The 18,962-nt window shown below is 37.8% G+C and overlaps 1 protein-coding gene across 3 annotated transcripts; it reads left to right on the top strand.

The window, feature by feature from the left end:
* Positions 1-829: 829 nt before the first annotated feature.
* On the top strand, positions 830-18,561 carry LOC106934137 (WD repeat-containing protein 37). Of its 3 annotated transcripts, XM_015013854.2 has the most exons (16): positions 830-1,006; positions 2,987-3,193; positions 4,681-4,716; positions 6,712-6,808; positions 7,543-7,638; positions 7,870-7,934; positions 8,125-8,214; positions 10,790-10,925; positions 11,906-11,977; positions 12,072-12,116; positions 12,211-12,287; positions 12,371-12,605; positions 13,537-13,678; positions 13,779-13,913; positions 16,650-16,764; positions 17,680-18,561. In XM_015013854.2, the coding sequence occupies exons 2-16, from the start codon at positions 3,056-3,058 to the stop codon at positions 17,809-17,811; spliced, it is 1,611 nt and encodes a 536-aa protein (XP_014869340.2). In that variant the 5' UTR covers positions 830-1,006; positions 2,987-3,055; the 3' UTR covers positions 17,812-18,561. The 3 variants fall into 3 exon arrangements, with proteins under 3 accessions (XP_014869340.2, XP_087870735.1, XP_014869344.2); XM_088014609.1 differs by lacking the exons at positions 4,681-4,716; positions 8,125-8,214 and having other exon boundaries at positions 2,991-3,193; XM_015013858.2 differs by lacking the exons at positions 4,681-4,716; positions 8,125-8,214.
* The last annotated feature ends 401 nt before the right edge of the window (positions 18,562-18,962 follow it).

The raw sequence follows: 18,962 nt of genomic DNA, 5'->3' as shown, positions 1-18,962 counted from the left end.
AATCATGGAGTTTAATTATAATTGGGATTTTAAAATGCAAAACTGTGAATAATTTTTCACTTTTTATATTATAATTATGACTTTCAATCAAAATAATATTGTCTTTGTAACTATTAATTACTTTAGCCAGGGCCGTATTTACAAGGATGTGGGCCCTGGGGCTAAAGCCAGTTTCAGTCCTCTATCCTTTTTAATTAATGGATTGGTTAAGAATGATGCATGTTAGGTTTAATTCATCCACTAGCCAATGACTCAACCTTTTTCCCAAAGAAATGCACTATAACTTAATTTTTCAAATACTTGAATATTGTTTATATTTGTAAAAATCACAAAATATTAATACAACTCACCTATTTTTGACCCTATGAGTTTTATATAAATTACTATGTTTGCAAAACATAGGTTTGATATGTTCCCTAGCCAATAACGCCATGTTGTTGCCAAAGAAATGTACTTTAGCTTTATAATTTTTCAAATACTTGAATATTGTTTGTATTTGTAAAACAACACAAAATGTTAATACAACTCACCGACTTTTGATCCTATGAGTTTTACATAAAGTACAATGTTTGCGATTATAAAAAATAAAAAATAAAAAAATCCTTTGGGGTGCCCTCCAAAAATTGGAGCCCTGGGCTACTGCCCTAGTAAGAATTATAATTATCAAAAATTTATTTCAGGAGTATTTATTTCCGCATATTCATTTTGGGGATTCTAAAAATATATATTTGTTCTTGCTGTGTATTTATACATAAATGCTCAGCAGGGACTAAGTGTATTCTTGAAGAACATTGCCGTTATCTGATTTAAATGTTCGTGCTTTAATTGTGAAAAGCTTCGGGCCGGAATTGGCTTCGTTATCGTTTCTCACGTACTTGTAACGGTTCTATGAAGCTGTCAACACGGATTTAAATCGCAAACCTTTAGCGCAAATAAAAACAATGACAAACGGAACAAAAACAGGAACCACACCCCGGAACAAAAAGCAGCATTAGCGGACTTTCCGGTAAGTTTGCTGCCGTGTTTTGACCGGTCGTCTTTTTCCGTTAGCCTATTAGCTGCTAATAGGGGGAGGATAACGTTAGCTTGACTTAACGTGTTAAGAGTCCAGAGAAATGGCTCTGTTTTTAACTTAAGCTGCGTCTTAAACGTATCTTATTTTACACTAAAGTGACAGATTTTCAGCATTTAGTGTGTTAACGTTGCGTTTTTATTTTTGTTACGTGAACAAAAGGAGCCGAGCAGACTGTCTGATAATCCAGACAAAGGTGTTTTATTCTGCTGGAGAAAAGAGGAGCAGTGTCTGCTGGAAAACTGGAGACAGAAGGACAGATGTTTTATTTCTGAGTGTCCTCAGACCTTCTGGTAGTTCAAGGGCAAATAAAATGCATCGAGTCGGCTGGGTTTAGATTTAAATCTGCCATCAACATCCTTAGACTTTCCCCAGAAATGAAAGACAATAAAGGGCGTGTTGATCAATCTTTGACTAATCATCCTGAACATTCACCCAGCTTATTCTTACAAAAAAGGTTGTCCATTAAAAAAGAGCTTTATTGATTATTTCTTGTCATATAAAAGCTAAAATAAAAAGGCAGTTCCAACAATTTTATGTAAAAATATGAACTATTTTGAAGCGAAGCACAGAAAAGTTTAATTATTTCAGAAAATCAAACACATTATAGGTTAATTACACAAACTGTAAGTTATGATGATTTTCCAATTAAAATGAATGAAAACATGATTTTTAAATTTAGAATGTTACACAAGAACAATAAAAACATATTTTCAAATACAGAATGTATGTTTAATACCTGATTAAAGTTTTATTTTTCTCAAATATTTGTAACATATTCTAATTTATTGAATATGACTATATCCTTGATCTACAATATTCCACATTTAAATTTAGCTGCTTTTCTTGTTTTCTATCATGACATTCAAAACAGTTTATTTTCGCTCCAGTGTCTCCACTAATGTTCACTGTGAGAATAAAAGGACAATAAGGTGTCAGATTTTATTACCAGATTAGCTTGATACAAAAGCCAAACATGCAAACAACTGCTGCTTCCTGGAGTTTTGTTTACAGCGCTACAATATATTGAATTACAGTTGTTGTTGCAAACATCAATATCAGCTTATTAGATGCAAAACTGCTCCAGATGTTATTTTGATTAATAATAATATTGTTATTTTGAGACAATTTTTAAGTAATATAATGGAAACACAAAAAATTACCAAGTATTTTTGGTTTAGTTTATATTGGAAATATCTTAGTATGATGTTGAAATAAGACAAAATAAACTTACAAGTTACTTGTCAGAAGGATTTAGAAGCTTGTTTAGAGTCAATAATTATTTAAAGTTGATGAAAAACTACTAATTCCACTGGTAGATTATTTCACTTTTAACATGACATTTTTATCATGTTACAAAATGAAATAATCTTCCAAAAGAACCAAAACTCTTTCATTAATATTAAGGAATTATTGGCTCAAAACAAGATTCCTGAAAAGTTACCTATAACAAGAGTTGAGTAGTAACTAGTTACATTTACTCAGTTATATTTACTTGAGTTTTTTTTAAATGTATGTTTCCTATGCTGTACTTTCTTCAGGTCCTTAAAATACCAAAATTTCCACTTAATTTTATATTTTAGTCCATATGATGTAATTTTTAAGTATTAATTGATTGATGATAAATGAATCATTAATCAATTAATGTAAGAACTAACAGATTTCAGATGTGCTATAATCCATTAAAAAAAGAATAAATATTATCATAATTGCATTTTTTCCCATTTGAAGAGCAGAAAGTTGACATAAAGAAATGCATCTGCAGATATTTTTTGTGTTTTGGTCTCATCATGATATTTCTGCTTTGTCATTTAGTCTCTTTTGTTTCTACCTTATGCTTCCCACTGACTAAATACGCTCTCCAATCCTGTTTTCACGCTCCATTCATCTCGCCGGTTAACACCTTCACACCAGCCAGGCTGCCAAGTCCAATCCGCCTCTCCGCGTTCCTTCAGAGCGCCGAACGTCAGAGGGACGCCAGCCATGCCGGTGGAGAGCAGCAGCAGCTCCGGCTCCCGCCAAACCAAGCAGAAGAGGAAGTCCCACAGCCTGTCCATCCGCCGGACCAACAGCACGGAGCAGGACCGCTCGGGCCTGCAGAGGGAGCTGCTGGAGGGGCAGGTGATCACGCCTCAGAAACGACCTGCTGTTCCTGTTTAAATGTCAAACTGCTGTTAGCCCGCCGTCCTGCTGGCTGCACCCGTAAGCCTAAGCCAATTAGCTTGTAATACAGCCGTTTAGAGGACATTATTGCTGGCTTAGGCATGCTGCAATTACTGCATTATTGATGTAAGGTTATTTTCATTTAGCTGGGAACAGCTGGATTAGGAGAATTGCTTGGATAGAGGCTGGTTTTGCTTCAGTTCGACAGGAATTAAAGCTGTTGGATGCAGAATAAATTAGATTTATCTATATTTACCTTCACAACACACAGTAAAGCAATGAGACAGAAAGAGTCATGCTAGTGTTGAAAAGGAAGAGTAACTTCTCTATGTGAATTTGTTTGATGCATTTATTTGTCAGCTATTTTCTTTTATTAGGCAGGACCGTTGTTTTATTTAAACTGGGATTAAAAACTATTCTTTAAGTTTAACTGGAGCATTTTATTAAACTTGATGACCAGGTCAGTTGCAACCAGCAATAAATGAATCACATGATTGATGTGATTAAAACGCTCAATTAAAACGAGCGCAGTAATTTCCATTTGTATGATTTATTGTTTTTTTTTTCTTTTCTTCTAAATGCTGGATGATTAAAGTCTTCAGTCTGGTGCCTTGGTCTCAACTAGCTCTTATTTTGAAAGACAGTTTAGTTTACAGAGACTTCATGATTCATTTTCTGTTGTTTGTTTATTTATTTTGGAAATTTAAAATGTCTTCCAGTTCCAGCCTTAGTTCATTAGAATCTAAAGTTCATTAATCTTTGAGAATGTGCTCTTGCCTCATTCTGTCATTATCATTACATACTATTAGAAAACTCTCAAAATAACAATCACTTGATTGGTTTATCATTCTATTGATTGATTTTCTAGTGACACAATCATTTAGATTAATAAAGAAATGAACAAATTACAAAAATATTTGCCTTAAAGAGGCAGATCTCTCCAACTTTCATAGTTTTTTTAATGCATTTTATGAAGATGGTGTTGGTATTTGACCTGTTAATTATCAATCAGAGTCAATCATGCTGATCGATCAGGGTTTTGATGAAGTTTATTTTGGAGTGAAATTAGCTGAATCATTGAATTAGTTTTGTTTTTCCAAACCAAAGGCAGGCCCACTCTGTCTGTCATTCTGAATATTTTACTAAACTTTTGTTTAGTGTAATATCCGTCTTACTGGTTTAATGGGAAACCTGAACAAGAGGCTGCAGTTGTCTTTATTTTAATGGCTTCCAGTTATTTACCAGCGGGAGGTTAAAACTGAACACCTGATATTATTTTAGCTTTGAATAAACATATTTCTGTGGGTTTTTTGTATGACAGAGACATAATGTCAGATTGTGGAGACACAGGAGTTGAATATTTTGGGATCTGAACCCCTGTAAGCGTTTGTTGTGATCTTTTCCTCTCGACTTTATGTTTTCACTCTGGTCCCTTCTGGTTTCAGTCCTGTGATAATCTGGACTCCTTCGGGAGAATGGAGGTAAGTTGCAGTAGCCAACAGCCCCGATAGTTTAGAGCTGAGAGTAGGTGTTGTGTGTCTGAAATGATTCAGGTAGTTGTTTAGTAAGTAGTTTTGGTAAATCCAGCTCTTGGATGTTGGTGTTTAAAAGGGGAAATTAGGAGAAAATTTCTCTTTCAGTAACTTTTTCTCATGATCTTCTGCTCGTATTTAATGATCTCATTTATTTGATCCACCTGCTTTCTGCAATCAGCTGGCGTTTCAGATTCACAGATCAACAATCCGTCCGATATGGATAACCTCGTACACACAGTGACACCAACTGGCCAACTCTAGAATTACAACTGAAAATAACATGAAGGTGTTTGGCCTGATATTGAAAGCAACTGATTTGAAAAAATTTTTTGTCTGATTTTATTTTTTGTTACTTGTATAAATTTTTGTCATTTCCTCTTAACTTTATATTTTGGTCCATCTGAAGATGTAATTTTTAAATTTTAATTGATTGATAATTTGATCAGTTACTCAGTATTTGAGTAAACTTTTCACAAAATGCTTTTTTATTCTTACTTGAGTAACTTTTTATACTCTTGAGTACAATTTTTGGGTACTCTGTCCACCTCTCCATATTATAGATAAATAGATATATTTTAGCAGGCAGTGTATTTTGATTCGTGGCAAAGGATAAAAGCAGCATCACCTTTTTCTTTTTCTAGTTTGCAACCAAACATTTAAATTAAGTGTTTGTAATTGTTAATACTCTCACTAGTTATCAGATTAGTCCTGGTAAGGAGCTTTCTTGTTTCTCCACTATCCTCCTTTTGAAAATAATGATCTTTGTTCTTAATTATTTACATTAAATATAGGGAGTTTTATATTGCCTTTTTTAAATGATCATAACTAAAAAATAAATAAAATTTATTGAATACAGGGCTTGAGAAATCAGCTTTGCTTTCTTTTGTAAATTATTCTCATCATCATGTCTCATTTGATAGCACGCCGCCGCGCCGTGATCCCTGCCACGCCTTTCATTTCTGCCCAGAGTTTGTGCCGTGGCACTGAGCTCTCCGCCGTCGGCTTCAGGCCCGTCACACTCGACTGGTTTTCTTTGAAAAACGTCGCAGCGAGAATCAGTTCAGCTGAAACAAAGAGATCTGCTCTCTGCTTCTCCGAGGAAATGCAGCTGTGTTGTTCCTGCTGAGCTGCAGCTGTAAACAACGCAGGATTCAATCTGATTTAAGCTGCTAAAACAGATTGAGGGATAATTCATGTTAAAGAGGAAAAGATAAATCTGTGTTTGGTTAGAGGTGAAAACTGGCAGAGACACTGAGAGAAACTACTTTTACATCAGACTCATAAAACATTTTTAAAACATGAGCTCATAATGGCTGTGAACCAGCAAGTCTAAGCTTGATTTGATTTTATATTCTGTGAAGGAAACAAATCTGCTCTGTTCATTTGGATTTCTTTCCTTTCCAGACACCAGAATTTGTTTTACATTAACATTATTTCTTCTTGGTTTTTAATGCCAGTCAGCAGGTGTTTGATTCATTTTGGAGGTTTTATGGATATGTTTGAAATTGAGCTGCAAACTGCTGAAAATTTAAAAGTTTTGCACAACTTTTAAATAATTTTTACAACCAGTCTTGCAATACAGTTGAAGCCATATGTTTACATACCGGACACATTTTTTTCAGATCAAACTTCTCTCATTTTAGGTCAATTAGAATCACCACAATTATCTCTATTTGTTAAATGCCAGAAAACTTAGCAAGAAAGTTTTTTAAAATTTCTTTTCGAATTCTGAAGTTTACAATATGAGGGATAATTCTCTTTCAACTGGATAACTGGGTCAAACCTTTTGGGTTCACCCAGTTTTCTGGGATTTAGAAAATAGAAATAATTTTAGTGATTCTAAACGACCTAAAAACAAGAGATGTTTGTCTGATTTAACTTCAGACAGTGACAGTATTTGGTTCCAGTTGTACTCATATTAGCATTTCTTTCGTCTTGCAGGACTCCAAGCTGCCTCTGTCCCTGAGGACTAACCTGTTGGATCTGTTCAGTCAGATCGAGAGAGAGTTCGAAAACCTCTACCTGGAAAATATCGAACGTAAGTTTTCCAAAACTGGTGGAAGATTTTTGTCTGATTGAAATATTTGCTAAGTTTTTTTCCTAATATTTTAGTTGTAGATTTTGGCTCTAAACGTCTCCAAGCAGCTTCTAAATCTGTTATGTAACTCAAAATCAGTGGGACGGTTTATTCAGAAGAAGCTCTAGTTGTTGTTGGTAGCTTAGGTTCTGATCAAATTATCAATTTATCAATCCTCTTCAATAAAAATAATTATTTAGCAACAAAATGAACAGCTCTCCAATGCAGAGGTTTAAAATTTATCTTGATATAAGCTTCATTTGAAATCCAACTTCAAATGTAATGAAAATGATACCATGTAATGCAGATAAGCTAATGACTGCTGATAACTGCTCAACAGAATAAATCTGAGCTTTGCCTTCAAGCTAGCTTCACTGAAAGTAATCATTGTGGGACTTTTTCTTATTACTCCTGCTGCAGTTTTATAGTTCCAGTTGTTTGAAAATCATTTCTATGAACAACTTGAAGGTTTGTTAGATGGGAAAGCTTCACACTCTTGTTTTTTAAGGTTATTTTTTAATTAGCTGAAATTAAATGTTTTAGATTTGACCTTACTTGTCCAGAGCTTTTCTACATAGATTCTTAATCACTTAATCACTCATATCTATTTGTGGCCTGGTGCAAACACCAAAACTTTCCCGGACCTCCTGCTGTAGCCACTAAAACTGCTAACCGAAGCGTCCTGTGACTTTCAGTCCGCAGAGAAATCGAATCCCTGAACGATCGCTTGGCTGCAGACGGACAGGCAGTCGAAGGAACAGATTTAGCAAAAGGAGCTCTGAAAACAAAAGGTGAGTCATTTTATCAGACATATTTAAATGAACGCACAAAACCTTTCATTTTATCCCCGTTTTATAACAAACTGGGCCTTTCCTGTTTAAGATCATTTTTGTTTGCTGGGTGCAATAACAATTCTACACTAATTTTCTCTTCAATATCGCAGTTTAGTTTAGGTTTGTGTTTTGTATTGACCTGTGGAAGATGAGATGAATCTCCTCTGATTTATCTGTTTTAATGCGCAGCGAGCCACAGCACCAGCCAGCTGTCTCAGAAACTGAAAACAACCTACAAGGCGTCCACAAGCAAGGTACAGACTTCAGCATCAATGGATTTCATTTTTCATTTCCTGTTATTGTTCTGTTAACAGAAAAAGTAAGGTTAAATAAGATGTTAAAATATTTAACTTAGATATGGGTAGAAGAGAACTGTGAGCCAAATATGATGTGTGAATGTTAAAGAGTGGAACTGCTGTCTTTTCACCCTTTCTTCACTCATAGCCGCGTTCAAATTCTTGCCATGCCAGAGTAGTAGGCGGATCCCGCAACTTCAACGTAACCAGTTGGGAGTTGTGGGGTGGAGACTCATGGGTAACTTGTAAAATTTCTCCCCCCCTGTGTGCCAATATGCATGAACAGCCCAGCCAGGGGGTCGACACTTCCTCCCCACGAGACTTGGTCATTCAAATGTAGGAGTTTGAGCTTTTCTCTGTTTCTGCGTGAGATAAAACTCCTCTTATCTCACTAACAGGCTTGTTTTCAGTTGCATCTCTTTGGCTTTGATTTAGCTTCTTTTTGGCATTCACATAATGGTACACTGTGGAGACGTCTTTAGCATAAAGCAGCTGTTATTTACAAACGCTTTTTACGCCAAACGTAGGAGATTCACCCAGAAGGGGGATTCAGATGCTGTTGCTCCGTTGCAATCCAGTGTGCAGTCTGCTCAGCCCGCATTGTTTTCACTTTTTGAAGAGTTTTTAAAGAGTTACAACCACCGGATAGAAAGTTTTGGCGCTAGGATGAGGTGTTCCTTTTTTTTATTTTATTTTTATGTCCGTATCTAAATTAGTTTATTTCGCAAAACTGCAATGGAAACACTTTGTTTGTATCACATGATCAACAACTGGATGTTTCTACTGGTGGAAACCACAAAGAAGATGACAGGAAGTGTTTGATGAAGTACAAACTTATCCACATGATTTTTATTGTTTCTTATTTAATAGAAACACCACAGTTGTGAAATTACGTGTTTTTTTTACCTTAGTGGAATATTGACTGTGTTTTTCGCTCATATGTAATGAAAACTCAGATACCGTGTGGTTTGACTCAGCCACAGATCATGACAGGTTTGGGGTCAGGAAAAGGGCAGCTAGCACCTCTGCAGACCACACACATCCTGGACATACACTGTTTATACTGTTACCTTCCTACAGAGACAACCCTAAAACAACACTAGAGCTGTTTTAAAATACTCTCTGTGTGCCATATGTTTCAAAAACACATCCTGGTAACTGAAGAGAGAACACAGGTATCAGGGAAAAGCAGTCGGATCCATCCAGAGTGCAGCTGTCAGCTCTGCAGCTCAGCCACGTTCTGTACATCCTCACTCACTCAGCTCCCCTCAGAAAACTCCCCAGACCGTGCAGGGACCGCTTACATCTCGTCTGGATCCATTTATTTTCCGACAGACTTCACGTCCTGCTCAGCGCTCCGCATTTGGGTTTGAATCGGAGTTTGGCTGCAGCAGACTGCACACCTCAATCTGCAAAAACTCAAAATCTTAGCAAGTATTTTTTTAGTTTCTAGTTCAAATATTTTAGCACATTTGAAATAACCCAAAGCTTACTTAAACATACTGTTTCAGCAGGAAATAGGAGCTTAATTTCTTAATTTTGCTGAAAAAGTTCTGGTTCCATTGGCAGATTATTTACTTATAACACAGGAAAATGTCCTTCTATAAGTTAAATAATCTACCAATGAAACAAGCACTTTTTCAGCAAAATTAAGGAATTATTAACTTAAAACAAGCTTCTGTTTCTCGTGTATGAAGAAATTTGCACTAGAAACTAGACCAAAAAAAGGTTTTGAGTTTTTGCAGCGCAGACGGTAGCTCACTAACAGCTGGGTGCTTCAGACTCACTGCTCACAGCTTTACTCTGCAGTGCTAAAGCCATAAACTCCCCTCAGTCCCTGCTGCTGCTGCTTTACTTTAACTGCATCATCATGCATCAGTGTTGAACTGGAATCATTTCTGGATCCATCACAAATAGATGGGAAACCAATAATTTACTTCACTGTCCCATAAAGTCCCTTCGGTTTTCTGCTGCTGGAGTTTTTTTACTCACTAACAATCAGCAGCAGTGTTTTCCATCTGCTTGAGTCATTTGAAGAAATAAATATTTTTAGTGTCTGCTAAACAGGAAGACTGAACTTCCTCTCAGATGAATGATGCCTTTTTTCTCCTCCTTCGTTTCAGTCTGAACTTATTTAGCAGTTTGTGTCCAAAACGCACCAGGACTCCTGTTTGCATCATTCCCATCTTTAATGTAAACGCCTCCATCAAACCTCGATTCAACTGATACATTAATGATAACCTGTTTCTTGTCCCACCAGCTTTCACCCTGTTTTTATTTATCCTTTGAGCTGTTTTGATAAATTTACCTTTTTTATCCACTGATCCAGAATAATTGAACCCATTTATGTTGATTTGATCTTTATGTTGCAGATCTGTTTTTGCTATTAGCTGATGGTTTTTGTTTTCAGCATCAGGTTTGCAGGGTTTATACCTACTCTAGTTGATTTTAAAGCATACAAAAGGTTATTAAATTAGTCAATAAATGGTCTCAGACTAATATGTAATGTAAACTTAAAGCTTCTTAGCCCTGGCGTACTACAAGGACCCTGCAGAGCATCTCCTCCTGACCTGCTTCCTCCCTAAGAACAGGATTCCTGCACAGCTCTGAAAAATAAAATGGGATCAGTTAAAGATTAGCCTAATTAATCAAATAAAGTTAAAGAAAATGAACTATATTTGACTAAAAAGGCGCCAATAAAGGCAGAATAAACAGAAAACCAAAAAGTGATGATTCCATTTTAAGAAGCTGCGTTCAGGAACCCTACCGTTGCGTTTTCGCCGTTCTGTTGTAACGTGTGGCGTTGGTGTCAGATTGTGTCCAGCTTCAAAGCGACCACGTCCAGAGCGGTTTGCCAGCTGGTGAAGGAGTATGTCGGCCACAGGGACGGCATCTGGGACCTCAGCGCCACGCGCGCCCAGCCTGTGGTGCTCGGCACCGCGTCTGCAGGTACGCGCCGACTGACTCACCTTGTTTTGTTTTTTAAATACAACTTAAATGTTTTTCCTGTTTTTTGCTTTTTTCCACAACACCTTCAATATTTAGCCTTCTTCTGCTTTTTGTCCAATAAAACCTGGATGGATTATTTGTCAGGGATGTGTAAAAAAGCCTGAGGATAAATGAATATTTATGCAAATTAAATTTGAAAACATTTATGCAGTTGAGAAAAAAACCTTTAATTCAACCTGAAGATCTCTGTTTACAGGAGAAGTGATTATAGTGTCTAATAATTGTGTTATGTTGGGTTTTTTCTCCTTTTAGATCATTTGTTTTCCTAATATGTTGGCATGCTTCTTGAAGCCAACATGTTTACCCAAATCCGTATCAAATTCAGACACCTTGTAATATAGATGGTTTAGTTTAACAGTTTAAAAGCTATAAATATGCATCTACAACACAGGATTTCACAATTATTTTTAGAATTTATTTGCAATCAAAAATCAGATTTGTGTTTTGCTACTTTAGAAAATATTAGCAAGAAATTTAAAATATTTATTCCTCATGTCCAAAATCTACATAAAGAATAAAAATGGGACTTTTCTTTTGATTTATTTGGCAAAATAATAAAAATAATAATGATAGTAGATTTTATTTGGAATGCATTTTATATCTTTAGATCTAAAAGGACACAAATAAACACAAACCAATTACAATGGATACACATATCTGTAATGTGTGTGTAAAGTTAAAAATTTATTTGTCAAGTGTGTGAATTGCAATATGTAGATTTTTCCATCACCATTTAAGAAAAAACACGATCAAAAACAAGAATATTTTGTTAAAGTAATTCCTGAGTAGAAGCAGGAGACACTGCCTCCCACAGGTGTTTTGGGTATTTTTGTTCAAAATTTTAAATAAAACTGCAAAGATTTGTTCATTTTAGTTTAATTTCTATGAAAAACCTCAGACTGTTGAATTTATCCTGACAGACCACACTGCCATGCTGTGGAGCATTGAGACCGGAAAGTGCCTCCTCAAGTACCTGGGCCACCAGGGATCAGGTAGCATCCAAGATATTTGATCATAATGTGTTGAAGTGAAGTGGACGGTGTAGAAACAGGAGGTTTCATTGATGTGTGGTCTGTTTTTCCTCAGTTAACTCCATTAAGTTCCACCCCAGTGAACAGATGGCTCTGACTGGTAATCATCCACGCTTCCGTCACTCAGACATTTATTAGATAAAATACTGCAGCTCCGTTTTTACACTCGTTAAACCCTCCGTCTCTCCCTGCAGCCTCTGGAGATCAGACGGCTCACATCTGGAGGTACATGGTGCAGCTTCCCACTCCTCAGCCCGTCACTGACACCACCGTAAGCCTGATCTGCAGCTGTTCGCTCGTCACAGCCACTCCAGCAGATTTTATTTCCGATTCACTCCCCTGTCGTTCCTGCAGACGCCCTGTGAAGACGACGTGGACTCCTCGGATAAAGACGACGCCGACGGCGACGCAGAGGGCCCGAACGACTGCCCTTCAGTCCGCGTACCGACCACGACGCTGCGCAGCCATCAGGGCGTGGTGATCGCTGCCGATTGGCTGGTGGGGGGCAAACAGGTGGTGACGGCCTCCTGGGACCGAGCCGCCAACCTGTACGACGTGGAGACCTCGGAGTTGGTCCACTCGCTCACTGGTAGGATGCTCTGGCGTTGGAGTCGGGTTCGGTTTAAAGAGTACGAGTTATGCAAAATTCTGCATGTTTTGTACTTCTGTTTGGATCTCAACTGCTTCTAAAAACAGACTAAAAAAAAACAAACATCCAGCCAGTTTTAGGCAGTAAGTTAATGTTTTTGGGTGTCTTGAAAACAAGCCGTTTAAAAATTCTCTGGAATGTAGCGTCACAAATCAGCAGCTCAATCCGTTGCCTAGCAACCCCAGTCAAGCTCTGCCCGTTGCCTAGCAACCCACGCTGTTCTCCAGCTGGTTTTCCCACTGTGTATGCACTGTACAGTGGCTGCTGCTGCTTAGATGATGGTTTTAATCTCTTTTTATCAATTGCAATTACTTTGTACTAGTTCTTTTTGTATTTCCCTTTGACATCTAGAGGTATAAATAAAATCTATTATTATTATTATTATTATTATGACTGTTTTGTTGTTTATTTGCCACCCAGAAACCACTTGCTGCATTCTTATTGGTTGTGCAGGAGGCTTTACTAATGCTTTTCAAAGATGTACGGTTGTATAATTTGGTGGTATATGAATGTTGAGTTGGGAGTCGTGGCCAGCAGCTGCTTCTGTGGATTTAAAGTGACAAGACGTACAAAAACAGATCGAAATAGGCAGAATTGAGCAGACTAAAATCTCATTATATAAGAATGTTTTTATGCAAAAAGAAAGAAAAAGTAATGAACATGATTTGTATAAATCTGTCCTGACCTTTTCAAGGAAGCATCTTTACGTCTCAAACACCTGCAATCCTTAGATGTCTCTGTGCTTCAGCACCTGGCTTCAGTATTCGCTCTTTAGCAGAGCTCTGTAGAGGCCAGTGACGCAGCTTCACCATTTAACTCAAGTGTGTAGGACAAGGGACACCAGAGCTTTGAAACAAATGTGTCTGTGAAGGTCATGATCAGGAGCTGACCCACTGCTGCACCCACCCCAACCAGCGCCTGGTGGTCACGTCCTCCAGAGACACCACCTTCCGGCTGTGGGACTTCAGAGACCCGTCCATCCACTCCGTCAACGTCTTCCAGGGACACACAGAGTCAGTCTGACGCAAACAAACATAGAAAAATCTAGAAAACAATTAAAATTCTGCAGGTTTCCTGAATGAAAACGAGCATGTAAAAGCTGTTCCTCTGCAGCACGGTGACGTCCGCCGTCTTCACCGTGGGAGACAACGTGGTGTCGGGCAGCGACGATCGCACCGTCAAAGTGTGGGACCTGAAGAACATGCGGTCGCCCATAGCAACCATTCGCACCGACTCTGCCGTCAACAGGTGTGTGAGCCGCAAACCTGCCGATACTCGTCAAACGGCAACAAAACATCAGACTAACGAAAAATCATCATGGCAATCACAATAACATTAAAACTAAAAGTATTTAACGGATTTAATACGAAAGTAACATTTTTACTTTAGGAAAGATTCATTTTCTTTTTGAAGGTGTGAAATTCAAACACACCTTAAATTATTGTTTATGTACATAGATATGTGCGCTCAGATCACTCTCACTGCACGCTGATTGGTGGCTCGACAAACGCCATAGAGAGGAAAAGAAACTCTTTCTTTACAGCTGGAGACAAAAAATGCATCGTCTCACCTGAACTATTGAAGCTAAACTGCTTTGAACAAATGAAAACCATATAAATCCCAAATACAACCCCTGGCAAAAAGTATGGAATCACCAGTGTTGGATGAGCAGTCATTCAGACATTTCATGCTGTAAAACAAACTCGGATCAAAAACATGACACAATATTAAGGTCGTTCCAAAGTGCAACTTGTTGGCTTTCAGGAACACTCAAAGAAATGAAGAGAAAACATTGTGGAAGTCAGTGAATGATACTTTTATTGACCAAACACAGGGAAATAAATATGGAATCACTCAATTCTGAGGAAAAAAGTATGGAATCATGAAAAACACATAAACAAAAGACCATTCAAAATACATCACTAGTATTTAGTTGCACCATCTTTGGCTTTTATAACAGCTTTTAGTCTCTGAGGCATGGACTTGATGAGGGACAAACAGTATTTGGTGCCTACTCTCTTTGATAGCAGTTGCCAGATCAGCTTTGCAGGTTGGAGCCTTCTTGTGGAACATTTTTTTCAATCTCCACCACAGGTTTTCTATTGGGTTGAGATCTGGACTATTTGCAGGCCATGACATCGACTGAATGTGTCTTTCTTCAAGGAATGCCTTCACTGTTTTTGCCCTATGGCACGATGCATTGTCATCTTGGAAAATTATTTCATCATCTCCAAACATCTGTTCAATTGAAGGGATGAGAAAACTGTCCAAAATGTCAATGTAAACTTGTGCATTGATAGAAGAATTAACCACAGTCATCTCCCCAGTGCCTTTGCCTGACATGCAGCCCCATATCATCAAGGACTGTGGAAATTTGGTTGTTTTCTTCAGGCAGGCCTCTTCATAAATCTCACTGGAACGGCACCAAACAAAAGTTCCAGCATCATCACCTTGTCCAATGCAGATTCTTGACTCATCACTGAAGACAACTTTCATCCAGTCATCCACAGTCCATGATTGCCTCTCCTTAGCCCATCGGAATCTTGTTCTTTTATGGTTAGGTGTCAATGCTGGTTTTCATTTAGCTTTCCTGTATTGAAATCCCACCTCCTTTAGGCGATTTCTTACGGTTCGGTCACATACATTGACTCCAGCTTCCTCCCATTTATGCTTCATCTGTTTAGTTGTACTTTTTTGGTTTTCAAGACAAATGACCTTTAGTTGTTTGTCTTGACGCTTTAATGTCTTTCTTGGTCTACCAGTACGCTTGGCTTTACCAACCATTCCATGCTGTTTGTGTTTGGACCATATCTTGGATACAGCTGACTGTGAACAGCCCACATCTTTAGCAACCATGCGTGAAGGGTTACCTTCTTCAAGAAGTTTCACAATCCTCTCTTTTGTTTCAAGGGACATTTCTCTTGTTGGAGTCATGGTTCTCGCCACTCCACTTCGTCCAGCAGCCCTCCAAGGTGTCATGACTGCAGGTGTTTTGAACTGCACACTAACGGGCACATCTAATCTGGGGCAGGTGTCCATTTAGGGAAAGGAAATAGACTGGGTGTGTCCTTTTTTCTACCTCCAATTTGAGTGATTCCATACTTTTTTCCTCAGAATTGAGTGATTCCATATTTATTTCCCTGTGTTTGGTCAATAAAAGTATCATTCACTGACTTCCACAATGTTTTCTCTTCATTTCTTTGAGTGTTCCTGAAAGCCAACAAGTTGCACTTTGGAATGACCTTAATATTGTATCATGTTTTTGATCCGAGTTTGTTTTACAGCATGAAATGTCTGAATGACTGCTCATCCAACACTGGTGATTCCATACTTTTTGCCAGGGGTTGTAGAAAAGCACTAGTCATTAGAAATGATCCCATGTTCAGCTTGTTGCATCAGCCCTTTTTCCAAAGTGACTCAGTTAAAGTCTGTTAATGTAAAATAATGTAACTTAATGTGAAACCGTTCCGCAGACTGAGAGTTTTTGGTTTTTATAGTTTTTCTCAGTCGTTCGGTGCATCTGCACAATAATGCGTCCATTTTTAAATAGGTAAAAACTGCAAAACCTGTTTCACTTGCTCAAAACGAATACTTCATTCCTCAAAAGCAATTTAGAAAAATGTGAGAAAATAAAACTTATGATTTTTTATGAAGTCCATTTGGTTGCTTGTTTTGGGGTTTTGCCTCAAATTAATGTGAAAACTGCAGCTTAAAGGATGAGTTCTTGTTCCAGTGTTACTTTTTATTCATTCTACTTTGTTTCGTCATTAAATCCTACCTAAAATAAATTTTACCACCAAATAAAGACAAATCCACTCACAAAGTCAGAATTATTCATTTCTGGACGCTGAGCTCAGCTGTGGGAAATAATCTGTCCTCAAATTTTCATCCAGTAACTTCATCACTAACATCTCCTTTAAATCTGTTCTTCACAAGTGCAGCAGGAAGTTAGGAATAATTATTCTACTTCCTGTTTCCCGTCAGGATCAGCGTGTCGGTGACCCAGAAGATCATCGCCCTTCCTCACGACAATCGGCAGGTCCGACTGTTCGACATGTCTGGAGTGCGACTGGCTCGGCTGCCGCGGAGCAACAGACAGGTCAGTCGACAGGACGTGAACTCCAGATGGACTTTTGCTTTTAGTTTCTTTAAGGTTGAAAGATTTTACAGACAAGTAGATAAATAAAATTAAACTAAATATATTTGGTACAGTCCAAACTGACCAGGTTTTTGCTTTCATGGTAATTTGGTTCTGCCATAACAAAGCAAGGGGAGTAAAATATTCATCTTTCTTCAACGTCATAAATGAAGAAATTTCACTTCTTAATAGTAAGTAAAAAATTAAAAACAGATTCAAAATTCAACAGGAAGCCAGTGAAGAGACGATAAAACCGAAAATCGTGCTGCAGCATTTGTACCAGCTGTAACACAATGTCTTCAGGTGCAGCCCCACAATTTATATCAAAACATGCAGCTCAATCTCAAGATGGGGGAAATTAGTCTTCCCCACTTAATCTATTTGTCTTTTATTATGTTTCTGAATTACAAACAGCCCTAAGATGTTATTAATGCACACAACTCTTGTAGTAAAGAACAACTTGTTGCTTGATGTCCATTTGACATCATTGCTTAGAATCCAAACTTTGAGAATCTGTAAATAAGTCAAAACACTCCCAATGTGTTCATGGTTTTATTTGCAAAACAGCGCCGCCCTTCTCATTACGGTGAAGAAAGATGACAAGATGTTACTTTGGGGGTCGTTTCAAGTGTTTGTTAAACGGGTTAAATGGTTCTGAGCCTGAAAAAGTTTGAGAAATGCTGATCTTCAGTCATGATGTTTGGTCATGATATAGCGCCGTCTTTCGGGTTTCATAAATCTCTTCAGGATTTCTCTGGAGCTGGTGGTTTTCTGTCAAAACGCTTCAGAGCCCAGTGATGTCTGAAGGAACTTTTGATCGAATTTTAGTGATTGTTGTTGGGCCAGAGGTGATTATTGGTGGATGTTGTTGCTCAGGGTCACCGTCGGATGGTTTGCTGCTCCGCCTGGTGTGAGGACAACACTGCCTGCAACCTGTTCACCTGCGGCTTCGACAGGCAGGCCATCGGCTGGAACATCAACATCCCGGCTCTGCTGCAGGAGAAATAACCTCCTCCTCTTCTTCTTCTTCTTCTTCTTCTTCACGTTGTTAGCACACAGTGAAACCTCACCCACAGCGCGTGTTTGTGTCTCGACAGATGTAAGCAGTTTAGTTTAGATGTTAGTGTGACTCTATGGAGTCGGTCTTCAAAGCCTTAGGATTGTTGAGGTTCCTCAGACCAGACTTTCTCCAGGCTGAGGGGCTTGAAAAGCATCTGTCTCACTTTCCGTCACTGTTAGCAACAAAGGCAAACCTCTGAACCACTCACTGATGAAAGCACAAACAATGTACAGAAGCTCCTGCTTACTGCAAGTTAACATGTTTCTCTGCTGCTTCCTGCTGCTTTTAGCTCCAAAACTCCAGATCTAATGTTTGCTTCAGGTGGCAGATTAAAGGAAACATCTGTGAATTTTTCTGGTTTGGTGTTGCACATAATCCCTGTTATCTTTTAGTTTTTTTCTGTATAAATTTAGAACCGTGTTTTCCTCTTGCAGACAGACAGAAGGTAGATCAGATCAGCAACAGATTTCTGATTATTTAGGCAGTTTTCTCTTCAGAGGTTTTCGAGTCTCTGCAGAAACTTTATGCACCTTGTTTTTGTTTGTTTAAAATAATGTCTGTTACAGATTTTATTTTTTAAGGGAAAATTCTTCTTTACTGTTTAACTTGTGGTCATAGATTGACTATGGATGAGTTGTTTCCTGATGTGCAAAAGTGTTCAAATCCCTTGAACTTATTAAAACCTTCAACTTCAAAAATGTGTTTTATTGGGATTTTATTAGATGGAACAACACAAAGTATTGCATGTTTTTACAAGTCATAGTCAAGTATTTCCAATAGTAAAGAGTTTAAATAGACTGAATTAGAATGAAATCAATGCAGTTCTGTGGTCAAAAAGCAAATGCCGAAAAAATTTAAATATTTGAATAAAAGAAAATCTGACTTAAATAAACCTGTCTGTGAAAAATATGGGCGGGGAAACTGTGAAATTGGAAGACAAAAAGAAAGTAAAGCAGTAAATTCCCCTTAAAATAAACCATGTCTTTAATATTTCCAATCTTAATTTTTCAAGAACACAATATACTTCAAACATATTAGTTTTATATTTACTCTGCTATGCCTAATTCTACTAAACACCCTTTAGTTCAGGGGTGTCAAA

This window comes from Poecilia mexicana, unplaced genomic scaffold (genome assembly GCF_051168715.1).
Source record: "Poecilia mexicana isolate PSO_F unplaced genomic scaffold, ASM5116871v1 scaffold_17, whole genome shotgun sequence".
Classification (NCBI taxonomy): domain Eukaryota; kingdom Metazoa; phylum Chordata; class Actinopteri; order Cyprinodontiformes; family Poeciliidae; genus Poecilia; species Poecilia mexicana.
The sequence above is the reverse complement of the archived record's forward strand: the minus strand, read 5'-3'. Positions and strand labels throughout refer to the sequence as shown.

Coding starts and splice junctions, on each gene's coding strand:
- LOC106934137 (XM_015013854.2), top strand. CDS start 3,056: ATGCCGGTGGAGAGCAGCAGCAGCTCCGGCTCCCGCCAAACCAAGCAG. Junction 8,215..10,789: donor TGTGGGGTGGAGACTCATGG/GTAACTTGTAAA, acceptor CGTTGGTGTCAG/ATTGTGTCCAGCTTCAAAGC. Junction 13,679..13,778: donor GTCTTCCAGGGACACACAGA/GTCAGTCTGACG, acceptor GTTCCTCTGCAG/CACGGTGACGTCCGCCGTCT.